Source organism: Trachurus trachurus (assembly GCF_905171665.1).
Source record: "Trachurus trachurus genome assembly, chromosome: 1".
Classification (NCBI taxonomy): Eukaryota; Metazoa; Chordata; class Actinopteri; order Carangiformes; family Carangidae; genus Trachurus; species Trachurus trachurus.
Window position 1 is genome coordinate 10954027 of NC_139891.1, and position 14570 is coordinate 10968596.

The 14570-nt window shown below is 42.1% G+C and overlaps 1 protein-coding gene across 3 annotated transcripts in view; it reads right to left on the bottom strand.

The window, feature by feature from the left end:
• Positions 1-1747: 1747 nt before the first annotated feature.
• pnpla6 (patatin-like phospholipase domain containing 6) overlaps positions 1748-14570 on the bottom strand; it is a 29584-nt gene continuing 16761 nt past the window's right edge. For 2 of the 3 annotated variants that reach the window (XM_083973459.1, XM_083973460.1), the window contains exons 23-36: positions 14387-14450; positions 14012-14180; positions 13688-13870; positions 13374-13492; positions 12911-13067; positions 12594-12710; positions 12405-12474; positions 7656-7772; positions 5498-5646; positions 5164-5316; positions 4611-4727; positions 4422-4509; positions 3955-4100; positions 1748-3716 (exon numbers count right to left, since the gene is read on the bottom strand). In XM_083973459.1, the coding sequence (XP_083829585.1) occupies positions 3642-3716; positions 3955-4100; positions 4422-4509; positions 4611-4727; positions 5164-5316; positions 5498-5646; positions 7656-7772; positions 12405-12474; positions 12594-12710; positions 12911-13067; positions 13374-13492; positions 13688-13870; positions 14012-14180; positions 14387-14450 (1724 nt within the window). In that variant the 3' untranslated portion in view covers positions 1748-3641. Of the gene's footprint in view, positions 3717-3954; positions 4101-4421; positions 4510-4610; positions 4728-5163; positions 5317-5497; positions 5647-7655; positions 7773-9571; positions 9689-12404; positions 12475-12593; positions 12711-12910; positions 13068-13373; positions 13493-13687; positions 13871-14011; positions 14181-14386; positions 14451-14570 lie in introns of all 3 variants that reach the window. The other variant, XM_083973461.1, reaches the window with a different exon arrangement.

The window sequence follows — 14570 nt, forward strand, 5'->3', positions numbered from 1 at the left end:
TTGGTCCCACCATTGGTTGGGTTTAGGCAATGAAGAAAGGAGTTGGTTAAGTTTAGTAAAAAGACCAGGTAGAGGCTAGACAGGCCAGATAGGTAGAGTCCAGATAGGTAGAGAGTCCAGAGGGAACATAGGGCTGTGGGAACATAGGCACGCTCCCTCTTACATTATTGGACAAACTGATTAATCCAGGTGTGTCTGACCATTGTGACTACTCCTGGATTAATCAGTTTGTCCAATAATGTAAGACAATCAAGGAACTGCCTTAAATTCAGAAAGTAGTGGAGCTGTGCATAGAGCCCATTCCTTTAATAGCTTATTTTTTCCTCCAAAAGATTTTGCACTGGTTGGGTTTAGGCAATGAAGACAGGAGTTGGTTAAGTTTAGTAAGAAGACCAGGTAGAGGCTAGACAGGCAGACTAGTCCCTGTCTGCGCTCTGCTGCTTAATTAAGCACAACCATGTGGGTATTCCGCAATCAGCATGTCTTAAAGAAGGGAGTCAGCTGTTGAGTAACGCATGTTTCCTTATATTGAAAGCCTTGTCAGAATGGTGGGACGTTCACATGTTGGAATCGTGGTATGCCGGAGTGGTGGAATTTAGATATGCAGCCTGTACCTACGTCTAGTTGGCCTAGGCTTTTACTTGCACTCCCATGATTTTTGTTTTGTTATGCTAGTCCACCAGTCATGACTTGCTTTAGGGAAGTCAGGAAAGTTCTCCAGCTTATTGTCTAGCACTATCATTGTGTTTACGTCAACGAATCATTGAGATCAGCATGTTGACTGTTGTCCTGTAGACATGCAGGCTTTCTCTACAGTCTAAACAGTAACTATAATATATTTGTTTTGTTATTAAGGCAGGCGCTTTGCACGTGCACATACTGCCCTTTTATGGTGTTGAGCCCTTGTCCCTCTATAATCATGTACATAAACATTCTGTTAGGATGTGAGATGAAAGGCACACATGCTTGTCATGTTGAAATTGGAAAATGACAACCTGTGGTCCGTAGGCTAAAAGGTTCTTGAACCACCTTAAGACTTAGAACAACATGGAAGATATTCTTCACAATGCAGAGTGCTGTCTTCTAGGAAGTGGCTATGTTGCCAAGATATGAAATTTCCAAAAACACTTATGGCATGTGAATGTGTACTTGTGGTGCCCAGTTTTCAAAATGAAAGAAGACAACTTCATGTGATTGAATCGCAGCAACCACAACACCTGTAAACGTGTTGACACTTCAGCATTTCAACACTCTAATATTATATATTATAATACAGTGTGACTCATGACTCTGACTATGCCTGTCTTTGAATTTGGTCGTGTTCATGTAAAGCACACACTTGCACAGTTTCATGAGTGTATCTTGCAGTGGTGAAGCTGTAGCTGGAGACAGGCAGAATATGTCCACAAACAGATAAACACCTGCCAGTGTACTCAAAAGCCCCGCTGGCTTGGCTCATGCTGCAGTAGGTCTCTCTGGGAACACATTTTCCATGATGACACAGACACATAAAAACTCACAAGGTTGAAATCAGTACCAGTCCCATGAGTGAGACAAACATGGAGTTCCTGTGCCTTGGATTTTTCCATGCCGCACAGAAAATCAAACATCAGCTTAGCAAATATCGGCTCTGCTGCTAATAATCAACCACTCGTTCATCAGAACAAAAGTTGTACATCCTTGGATCAAGCCACGAAGCTCATATCATTCATTCAACAGTGTAGAAGAGAAAAAAGTCAACATAACATGATGCATATTATATTTATTTCCCAATATGCATATTAAATTAGCATCTCTTTTTACTTATATTCCCTTGGCATTTCAAGGTGGATGGCAATTTTTAAACCAAACATCTTCTGAGCAAGGAATACTTCAAATATTTCAGTGCAAGTTAATTAAAATAAGACAGCCCCCACCCCCAAATTAAAAAGAAAATCATTTTTGAAAAGCCAGTAGTTAACATGTACAAATAAAAACAAAAATCAAATCTTGTGACCATCCATAAAAACAGAATGGATTTTAAAAGAGAAAACCCTTTTTTGTTTCTGTGTTGGTTCACTTGTTCTGCAGCTAAGCATCAACTTAGAAATTTCCACCTCATATACATATATGAATATCAACATTGCGTGTATTATAATATAATCTTGTTACAATTTCTACATTAGGTCCATATTAATTAAATGTTAATAATTACATGAGGTGAATATCTGTCCATTTGGAGGTTTAGGTTTACTCAGAGTTTCTGCAAATTATCCACGTCAAAATTTGTTGTCACTGGTTTTGGAGATTTCTATACCTGTTCATTCTGAGATTCACTGTCATATACACAATATTGCCCACTAGCAATTTCCTCTTTTTTTTTTTTACACTTTTTATGTGGAGTATCACACAGGAACTCTGAGTACTGTATATGTGACCTTGTGCAAACGGAGACGGGCACACACTGGCTTGTTTTGTAGTGTCAGTCAAATGATCTCTGTTCCCCACAGTCACCGTTTACTGCGAGTGGATTGAGCATTGGTTGGAAAAGGCATCGTCTTTATCTAATATCATCTCAAACAAAACAGCTGAAACACAAACATCATGTCATCCACTCACTGAAATCATCTCATTCATCCCTCATCACCATTAAATCCATCCCTCGTTCAGTTTAGTCTACCTACAGTGCATCAAGCTCACTTTACTGTTCTTAGTGTGGATTTTAAATAAATTAAAATAACACTTGGCTCACAGGTCCACCTCCTTTCATGTCTACACACCTTTATCTCTTTATCTTAACAAACCCATATTTCAAAACTTTCTACAGCATTCATCATAATAGCTATCTCTATAAATATTAATCCACTCTGATCCCTTACATTGGTCCAGCCTCTGTTAATTCAACATACACTCAGCTTCAGCGCCTACATGAACATCTATTCCCCTTCCAGCCTCCCCTACCTGACTCCCTACTTCACATCTACTCTAGACTTGCCTACCTTACTAACTACAGCTCTACTGTCTTTATTTCTTACTTTTCTTTTCTACTGTTGCATGTGTGTACAGTCAACCTTACACACAGGCAATACAAGCACACACACACTCTCACACACACACACACACACACACACACAATCCACCCTTCTGTGATGGAGTGCAACAAAGCTGTACGTACAGAGACGTACTTGCAGATTTGGTGATGCAGATGGAACATGCAGGCATTTTGTATTAATGGGTTTGAAGTTTACAGTGTACATGTTTTGTTGTGTTTGTGTCTGGGGGGAGTCCTGGTTTTGGCAGGTTTTGGGAGTTTGCAGGCAGGTTATTCTGGCAATGACTCGGACTGATGTAGAGGTGATTGGCATAAACCTTCAAAGACCATTCTTATTTGGGGCTGCACATAGTAATTTCTGACAGTGGTGTCAGAATGTGAACCGATGAAGCCGGGGTGAGAGAGAAGAGGAAGCCACTTGATGCAAAGAAGGTTCAACAGTAGAGGATGAACTGCGCTCCCCTCCAGTACAAAACAGTATTTCAGAGTTTCAGAAGTTGCAGGAGCTGAGAATGACGTCCACGTCTCTGGCCTTCACTAATTTATGAACCTGTAATTTGGACCCTTGTTCTTGTGTAAACTCCCTCTCCTTCTCAATGTGGGCCCTCTGTCAGCAGTCGGACACTTCCGAGGTGTTCGAGTCACTCGTGAGTTTCCTTCGTTGCCTCACAGATTTCTCTTCATCCTGCAGAGCAAAGCAGAGTGTAAAAAATATGTTTTTATTCTGAAAATGGTGAAAAAAATATCCAGATGGCACTGTAAGTAATTAAACAGGAGTAAAAAGTATTTTTAAAGGAACAATTTCCACAAGCAGATTACGCGGTGCTTCAGTGAGCACGTACAGGAGCGTCATGCACAGAAGTGCAAGAAATGTTGCGCACCGATGTGTTTTTTTTGTTTGTTTTGTTATTGTGAGTGCTTACCGTCTGGAAGACTCCATTCTGCCCCCACTCTCCAGGGGAGTGGTCCTCGGGGTCCTCTGCTTCTTCCTCCTCTTCCTCCCCCTCTTCCTCTCTCACTGTGTCCATCCCATCTTCCTCATACTCCGTCAGACAGTCTGACTCTTCTCCTGAGTAGAAAGATTTGGGGGAGATATTACAGAGAAAATTCATTGTGTGACTGTCCCACCGGGTTTCAATAGCAACCACAGAGGTGCATGAAATATAGTCTCAACCTTCCTTTCCCGAGTTGCAGTGTTATGACGAGAAATGTATTTAGCAGGACATTATGATTTGAAAAAAAACATTATGATTTGTAAAAAAAAAAAAAAAAAGGACTTTTAAAATGATATAGCCTTTGCAAGGTGTATACATTACTTAGCACACTGTGTTCGTAGTAGACCTAAGTAGAGTATGATCACTGTGACAAACAAAGACACCGGCTCTCTCACCATCTGCTGCTACATAAGTCTGGACAGGCTCTATCCTGGATACAATCTCTGCGAGGTCAGTGAAGTCAGCTCCTGGACACGTGCAAGACTGCAAGGCAAGAAATTAATATTATATGGAACTGATAAGATGGGGGTGTACATTTATTTAGTTACATATCAACCATTAGTATATGTATGTGCTCTTCTCACGTCAGTTCGCTTGCTGTCATTGTAGTCGGCTGAACGGTGATCTTTCAGCATGTTCTCGATGATGTCACCTCGGGCCCAGCCAGTGAACACCAACTTGCCGTGCTGGAAGCCCACATCCTGAGATACAAGGCAGTTTAAACTGAGACAGTGGGTAGACCCATGTTTTGAGTAAACATATGCCTCCAATATAGTGCATGATGCATTCACTGCTGCCTGGTAGTTATGACTGATAACACTTAATCAGGAGGCAAGGCAGTCGTCTACGGTAGTTTCTGCCCATCCAGGCTACGGTGCAATGCATTCTTATTTTCCTCACTAAATATGGTCCAGCAGCATTTACAAAAGAGCTATTAAAACGCCACGGCACGGAGTATTGGACACAAGATTGATAATGATGAAGAAGTGTCCTCCTCAATTAACAGTTTGTAATAGAGTTAACTACTGACTGCCTATTATACATCGATTGTAAGTCTGTGAATGAGGGTGTGATTTCATACAGACCAAATGCACCACATTCCTAAATAATTACGTGATATTCAGGGAAGTCACTCACATAGATCTCATCAAACTTCCCAAAGTCCATTGTCTTGAAGCGGTCGATGGGTGGTCTAATGTACTCGCAGTAGGCACTCTTCTTCACCACCTCTAACTGGCGCACGCAAGACACGTATGCCAGCCGCGACTGGATCTCTGCCATGTCTGGCACCTGCAGAAGTTTGTAGAGTGAGAAATCACAACTGGCCAGAGCATAGCAGAACTGAGCAGAGCGGAGCCACGGCTGTTACATGTTTGTCAGGGGCATTAAACACTCGATTCTATTATATCTATTTCAAGTTGGTGAGTCATCAGGAGTTTCTAGTATGTTGTGCTGCCAACCCGTTCTGTACCTTTACTTTCTCTGCCCAGGGATTGATCCGTTTCCACAGCAACCACCAGCCAGACAGGCAGTCACCATAGTTACAGAGGTCAGTCTCATCTTGGCTTCCCACATCGATGGCAATGACCGTCCTGGCACCCATGTTCCTCGCGATGTCCGCTGTTGGACGTGTAACGTGTCCACCAACATTCACACACATGCACACGTATGCACAGACGCACAAACACGGCACGAAGAAAATCCAGCAGCACAGATGGTAAGACAGTGAGACCTTGTTTCAGCATGATGTCTGTTTCTTTATACCTTCATTTAAGAGGAGCCACAATGTTCAAACAGACTTGCACCACAAAAATATCAGTATTTTAACTCGTCAGATACATTCCAGAGAATTTATGACAAATTAGTGATAGTTAGGGCACTGCAATTAAAAAAAAAAAGAAAACAGGTATACTTGCCAACAAGCAGAGGGCCAGAAGTCATAAACTTGTTCACTGAATTGGTAAGTGTTAAAAAGAGCCTGAGGCATTGAGCATTTTTGTGGTGCTGAGCCTATTCAAAGATAGAAATGGGACGACATCCCACAAGCCCAAAGCACTGATCCAGTGTGCCAACAACAACAATAAATGCAGCTGATCAAGCCCAACCCTTTGAGGCAGAGTAGTAAACTTTAGGAATGAAGGATGCTGATTTTACAAGGCTCCCTTTAAATTGGATCAATCTTTGGGCCCAGACAGCACTATATTTCACAAACTTCTGAAACATATATTGCGTGTCTAATGAGACAAGATTCCCAAACCAAACAGAGAGTTACAATAGCTCAGTCCAGAGCTTTGTGAAACATGGCTGTGGCTCATCAGAGCAGAGTAGCCTAATGTCGTCATCACAAGTACAAACAGTCAGACTCAGGGGGGGTTTTGTCTGCATCCTATAATGAAAGCCAAAAATAGTTTGTGTTTCATGAAGTCTTGCTTTGTATGAACATTACAGGAAACTGCAAATTTGGTCTGGTGCGATTTCAAATATTTAAGATGTGCTTAATAGTCCACAGACAAAACAACAACAACAACAACAACAAAAAAACAGCCCCCCTCTCCACTGTCGAAACAGTCCGCAATTATTGTTTTTTCTCTCTGGTTGATAAGAAACAGAAATGTAGAGCTGGGTGATAGAGCTGAAATCATTATCACAGTATTACTTAGGACATTACCCAATACGGACAAATATATATATATATATATATAATATCAAAATGTATGTAAAAATCTGAGTAATTAAACTTGAGTAAATGCATAAAACTTTGTTTAATTGTCACATTACACAAGACAAAGTCATCGTGGGTGTAAACCAAACTGATAATTACGAATTTTGGAAAGACTTGCAGGTTTATTCTGAACAAAGACTTCTGACAGCATACATTTTAAGAAATGAATGATAAAATTCTGCTGAAAGTCAGTAAAAGAATATATCAAATTATCACCCAGCTATACAGAAGAATTCATCTCAAACCAGACTGGTGTCCTGTGCCTCAATAAATAATTTACACTTTTTGCTTTTCATTTTTGGGAACATGAAATGTTGATTTTGATTTTATCATGTTAGGTGAAAATCATATCAATCTCAAATTCAAATGTGACACAAGGAGGAAGGCCTCCCGCCAATTTGTAAATACATACCGACACCAGGCTGTTTGATAGACATATACCACATCCCTGTTCATGTTTAATATTTTTATACACCTGAAACAGTGCAATGTGGTCTTTGTTCAGGATGCTGATTTTCCCCCAGCTAGTAAAACAGGAATTTCAGAGTCTCATTGATTTCAGTGTTGTTGTTTTGGTTTTTTTATCCATAATTTTTTATCACTTTGGTCAATTGATTCAATTTTTTTCACCAGATTAAATAGTTAATGCGTCAGCTGCTTATCCAGACAGGGAAAACTCAGCAACACCACACTTCCCTCCACCAGCATTAGGACGAGCTAACAACATATACTTACACAGTCTACAAGAATTTGGTAGGTAAAAATCTTGATTAAAAAACCCCTCCTAATAATCATCCGCATCCCTCCCTTCACCTCCCCCCCTCCTCTGGGGGACAGGAGTTGGGTGGACATTAAGGACCGTACAGTAAATCGGTGGAAGGGGGGGAAGGGCACCACCTCTACTTGCCTGGCAGGTTGTTGATGTAGCCACCGTCCATTAGCAAGTTGCCATCTTTGGGGTCACAGAGTGGCGGCAGGTACCCTGAGAGGGTCATGCTCGCCCGCACATAGCGCCACAGAGAGCCTGGCACACCAGGGAGGGAAGGAGGGAGGGGGGAGGGGGGTGGGATAACAGCTCAATATTGTTCGCTAAATGCTTCAAGTTAGTGTTTGACAGACCACAATCCCAACGCCAGCGGGAGGCTGGCTAACGGAAGGTAGCTGGTCCCTGCAGAGGCTAGGACTGTGGCTCTGCTCACCTTTGGACTCTGTTGTACACCACTGCAAACCTCATTACCTCGCACACAGACCCTGCATGACTTGTGCAGAAGGTAAAAAAGTAAATGGCAACCATCACAGAGCACCAAGGCTGTTTGAATCTCCAAACCATGCCGCAACAATAGCATCACCAAGCACTTATCCATACGACTTCTCTTTGGTGTCATCGAGATTCACAGACACACTATGTTGAAGCTGAAGACTGCTCATGACAAACAGCTTCAGTTGTCCAATAGAACGTGAGCGTATTATCTAGATCAACAGCACTTGTTGTGGCAGTGTTTGGAGATATGTCACCGTGAACATGGCAGGGAAGCACACAGCCTGCTCAGTCCTGCAGTGCAGCTTAATGCCAGCAGGGGGCGGGAGCAGGCCGGGCACTGCATGGGTTGGAAGGATAAGGAGCACCGCAGAGAAAAGCAAGGGGTGCCTGTGCGTGGAGTGTGCATAAATGCGTAGGTAGAGTTATATTACTGATTTTAGAGGAATTACTAAAACCTACAGCTTTTCATTTCAGTTCACTTTTACTTTCACTTTTAATTTAAAGGCTTCCAGTTTGTGTAAGGGGCTAAACAGGCAGGATCCAGAACACATACCCATCCAAGGAATAAAAAATAGTAACGGTAAGGCAATGCATGCAATCTATATATATTTATGAGAAATATATAGATAGGCTCATTGTGTCTAATACTGGCATGCACATGAAAGCAAGCAAAGCCAGGGAGGAGGACAGGGGCTGTGTAGGAGAGACTGAACATGTTCCTGTAGGTAGAGATGATTGAAATGAAACAGGAGGGAACATGGGAAACGAGCTGCATTTCAGTCCATAGGAGAGAGACATGTAAGCCCAGTGATCCGCAGCAACAACAACAGACAGATGTGATGTTGTGACATAGTGCAGCCTTTCACTCTTGCCGGTTAGGCAGAAGGATCACCCGAAACACACAGTATATATAAATATAAATATATATACCTGATCAAATCTATAGCTGATCTCACACTGAAAATCCAGCAAAACTCTGTCTGACTGCCTGAACTACCTGCAAGTTAGTAAATAACTGCCTTTTCGAAAAGTTGTATCACAATAAGCAAATACAGTGGTGCATGAAGACATCAGTGTTTACAAGCCACATCCAGAACTTTGTAAAGGAGAAGGGATTTTTTTTTTTAGCAAACAGGGGGCCTTAAAGAGCCAGACCATCATGCACCTCTCTATAACCCGTAGAGGTCCAGACATGCATAGGCAAAACCTCACCTCCAATTAGAAAATGAAGATAGTCATATTCAGAAGAGGCAATAAGCCAATTGGGAAAAGTGTGTTGTGTATGTGACTAGGGAATAAGATGTGCTATTGGTCATGATTTAGTAAATGAGGTACTGAATGCATCAGCCCCAAGATATATACTGTACATATATGTTGGAATAATTCTTTCCTTCCAAACCATGGGCTCCCAGTGTCCACCTGGTCAAGGTGGGGTTAGTTAAGAGTGAGAACTTGGGGGGGGGGGGGAGAGGACAAGAGAGAGGAGAGGGGTAGCCAAGAGGTTGACTGTCGACTTAGGGATGGGAGAGGAGGTTCTGGTGAGCCGGTATTTAAAATCTGACCTGGGACATTGTTAACATAGCAACCATCCACAAGCAAGTGGCCATCCTTGGGGTCGCACAGGGGAGGTAAATAGGGGGTGTAGGAGGCGCTGGCTCTAACATAGCGCCAGACGCAACCTGTCGGGAAATGGAGATGGAGAAGGAGGAACACATCAAATATGGGCCGGACTCCACGTCACGGATGGAAAAAGAGAGAATGACAGAGAGAGAGAGAGAGAGAGAGAGAGAGAGAGAGAGAGAGAGAGAGAGATGGAGAATGACGAAAAAGAGAGGAAGGAGGGAGAGAGAAGAAATGCCCGCAACAAAGAGAAGAAGAGTGCAAGAGGCTGCCAAGAGCAAGACAGAGGAAGAGGAATACAATGTCAACAAAATTGCGGACTTATGGTTTTTCTAACCAGGGCAGTAAATTCTTTTTGAGGCCAATTTGCTATAAAAGGACCAGTGTTACACCACAGCCAATTCAATTCAACTGTCTGAAGGCTAATCAAGGACATATAAACAACTCTGCTCAGACTAATGGAAAGATACCAAACATCAACTCAGTATAATCTTGTGACTGTGTTAAAACAACTCAAGCTAAGTAAAACAATCCATGGTATCAATATTGAATACGTTGAATGAATGACAACAGATGTGTGTAAATGATCTTTACAACCTAAAAACAGTGATGCGAGGTTGACTTGATGTGTCGATTAAGAATATTAAAAATAATATTAGCACTGTTAGATGGCTTGCTCAACAAACAAGGTAAGAGGAAGACAGGCAGAGAGGGGGAGAGAGAGAGTCAGAAAGAGAGAGAGAGAGAGAGAGAGAGAGAGAGAGAGAGAGAGAGAGAGAGAGAGAGAGAGAGAGAGAGAGACCTTCAGTATAAGAAGTGCTGTGGGGTCTTGAACTAAATACTGCAAGGAACACTGGACAAGGTTTTACAGGAATGAATTTCACTTTCTGTTTAGTTTCCAAACAGTTTTCTCTGGATGTAATCCAAACCTGTGACACTGTGTACCTGTCCTGTACACCCGTCAAAATGGCATACAATTGGCTGTAGCCAAAATGACATACATCATAGTAGCACCACGCTAACCATGTTTGACAAAAGCGAACCAGAAAAACTACAGAAAGCACAGAGTGGAGGTGAAGGAGTAAGGGAAGCAATATGGGATGTCATTAAAGAGCAAGGAGGGAGAGGCAGGGTGGAGTGTTCTGGATCCTACATTGAGATGGACATGGGAGGGGGAGTCAGCATTTTGGGGTCAGTGACTACACAGGTTATTTTGACTAGGCTATGTCTCTGTCTGTGAACAAAGAACTGATGTAACGGGCATACTGTATCTTTAGACATATTCTGGGGAGTTTTAGACGCAAAAGTGATGAAAAATACAATGGAAAAGCTTCAGCTTCATTTAGCATGTGAAAAGGAAAAAGAAAAGTTTAAGATGGACAGAAAAAAATTAAGATGTAGACAGAAAGTTATTTTTAAAAGAAAGAAAGAAAGAAAGAAGTTAGTGCAGCAAAAGGTAAAATAAGCAGATGATGGGAACAATGAGACTGAGAGAGAGTAAAGGCTTTGCTCCAGCAGTTAGTTCATACACATGCCAAGATGCAAACGTAAGCATTCAGTGTTCAGTGTTAACTTCAGGACTCAGGCCCACAAACCCCTAAATCCCTCAAATCCAGTAATCACCCTGAATTATAATAATTCAAAACATTACAATGAAACTAGAAAGGCCTCAATTTGATGCACAACATTTGAAATGACATGGTAGCATTACACTGAGTATGGTAAGTTGCTTTTAAAATTACTTGCTGGATTTGTGGGGTTCACATGGGGTCATTTAAGACTACATGGAGCTACTTTAACTATTGTTAGTTAGTGATGGTGCATTTTTAAGGCAGGTCAAACGGGACACACATAACCATTACATCAGCAAATACAGACCCAAGCGCAGAAACATCTACACAGTGTTTTCTCATCTAGGTAAATCTCCTTCTCAGCCCTGGGCTGTAGCATACTGAGCATGTTTGTGAAGGTAAAATAAGTGGTCGGTCTGCGAGGAAAATCAAGCAGTGTGTTTGGCCTTGATGGCTGCAATGTACGCAGGCACGCCATTCAGATATCTTTTCTCTCTTTGGATTTTTTTTTTTTAACTGAGATATACATGTTTGCTGGTTATCACAAATATCACAGAAGAGGCTCAAGTTTTAGGCATAAATTGATCAAGCTAAAATGTTTTGTTTTGGATTTTGGGGAACTATTGTTTACTTCCAGCAAAAATTCAAAGGCTTCTCCAGCCGGTGTGGACACTATTTAACTATTCAACGTCAATATTCAACACATGTTTCTGTCTAGCCTTAAACCTGAAGGGATGGAGTCTTGCTACTCTGATACATTTGTGTGCATGACCCCTTTTAATTCAATATTTACAGTATAAATCTGTTGTATGAAGAATAAGAGACATTACAGTGCCTCAAGAAGTTTCTGAGGGTTGATTGAGTGCAACAACATGCCAATATATTCACACAGACGACTCACTGAGCCATTTTACTTTTGACACGCTGCTGCAAGCAATACTCACTGTTTAATTACATTTTAAATGTGGACTCACGATAATGCCAATTTCACACATTAGTTTTCTCTCATTCAGAGCAGAATTATTGGATTGCGTTATGTCTTAAGCAATTACTCATGCCGTTTATTATGTGCGTATGTGAATTAATCGTAAATGTACTGTACTAAAAGAGCTATAAAAGTACTGACTTGCGCTTTTTGGCCTATTAAAATAAGATTGTCATAGAGGGGGGTGTTGCCCCTGCAGTCAGCTCAGCTGCCACTCACCATCCTGATGAACACGCATGGCTGAGGCTGTGATGTCAGTGGTGACGTTGAAGTATGGCAGCCACAGGTCCTGAGGACAAAAATTATGTCAATGTCACAAGACCTCATTATTACTTTTCCAGCGACTTCTGACATACCCTTATGACAGTGGTTAATAAATTCCCTGTTAAGTTAAAAATAAATTCTCACCTCAGCTTGCTTGTCCTGGAACACTTTATAGATGCTGGTGTTGAAGGCAGAGCCAGAAAACATGGAGGTGATTGGATAAGTCAGGTCCAGGACTGTTTTAAAAACCGAGTTCATGGCCTAACAAGACAGAAACAAAGAAATTGGGAAAGAGTCCTGTTTATTTTCAGTTCTCTTTCTTAATCGTTCTCTGTCCAGTTCTTCTTCTTCGTACCACAGGCACCACAGGGATTTTGTTTCCGTTTTCATTTTGGGATCAAACCCTAAAAATACGGGCAGGATTGAAATGACTGAACAAAGGCTTGAGACATGCACTGTACCTTTGACCACTCTCTAGCTCTCTGTTTGGTTCGGACAGCACTCCTCTCCTCAGCATACAGTGCACCGATGAATGAGCCAATCGAGGTCCCACCCACTATGTCAATAGGAATCCCTGCTTCCTCCATGGCTTTGATCACACCTACATGGGAGCAGCCTCTGCACAGGAGAGAGCAGACATGTTAACACCCCTAAGCAGGCACACTAGATGACCTCATAGGCTGCACATGCTACTGAAAGGAGGAACTGGAATGGGCATGTTATTCTGTGAATTCACACATTAGAAATCCACCCCTGCATTATCTTAATGGTAAACTGAAGAGAAGTTTAGGTATGCTTAGACACAACCTTATATCCATGTTAGGATATTAGCCAGCATTGATAATACTATATTACAGAAATGTTAAACCCCAAATCACTTTTCTCTGCAGGCGTGTACAACTAGTCCCAGTGAACTGTTCTCACCTTGCTCCACCTCCTCCCAGCACCAGGGCAATGCTGTTTCCAGTCAGGACTCGGGCCAGCCGAGAGAAATCACTGTGCCTGTCAGCTGTTTTCTCAAACACCTTTTCATACACTTCCCTCTGCAGTAATATAGAAAAATACACGTGAAAATGTGGTAAAAACATCAACTTTGCACAGTTTTTAAGTGAAAGTGTAACTGATTTGACAGACCATCCTTACATGACTGCATTCTTAATTTAACAGATAGGAAGGAGTGGCTAATCAATTTCACAGCCCACTAGGTCACATGGCTCTAGCTAGAAAGCGTTTCATACTAGTTTGCTGGGACTGCGCCTGGAGAAGACCCTGCGTGGACACTTGAGGTGCAGATGCCCGGAGCACCAACTACGCATGTTGAGCCACTCGACCGTCCTCGAGGGCCCTGGTCCGTCCTCTTTGTGTAGAAGGACCAGCTGCTTCAGAGCCCGGACTGCTGTGTTCTCCAGCATCTGCTCCAACTGGAGGACAAAACAGGGACAAGAAGACAAAGACATTAACTCTACTGTATTTGTATATTGATGGTCAATTAAGTTACTGTTACCATCATGTTCCTCATTTTCGCATTTCTTAGGCACACACATTAACACACACACACACACCTCTCCCAAGGCAGGTTCCTGGTCTCCCAGGCCAACAATGAGGATGCAGTCAGCCTGGCGGATGCAGCGCTGAGTCCACGGGGTCATGCTGTTGTCAGTCTGATACAGGACAATCCGATTGATGTCCTCCTGCTGTGCCAGCCAGCCGGACAGACGGTACTCGTGGATACTGATGGACATAGAGGACAGCAGAGATGAAACATACACACACAGACTAAGAAACTGAGTAGATAGAGTGAGTGGAAAAGATTATGATACAAAGAATACAAACACAATTCAAAGGGGCAAAAAATAATGGTTTCAGCTAGGAAACGTTTATGATGATGCTTGATATGACTGAGAAAACCATGACGATGTTGTGATTGTCTGACTCACCTGTCCAAAGCAGAAGCACCCAGGCGCTCTCTGATTATGTCACTGGTTAATAGCAGAGTGGGTCCTGCAAGTGTCCAACAGAGAGTCATTGTAATGAATTCAAAAAAACTGTTAAGAAAGTAACATTTGTGTATTCAGTTTGTGTTTCTTTAACATACTAACCTGTAAACTGAATGAATCAGGC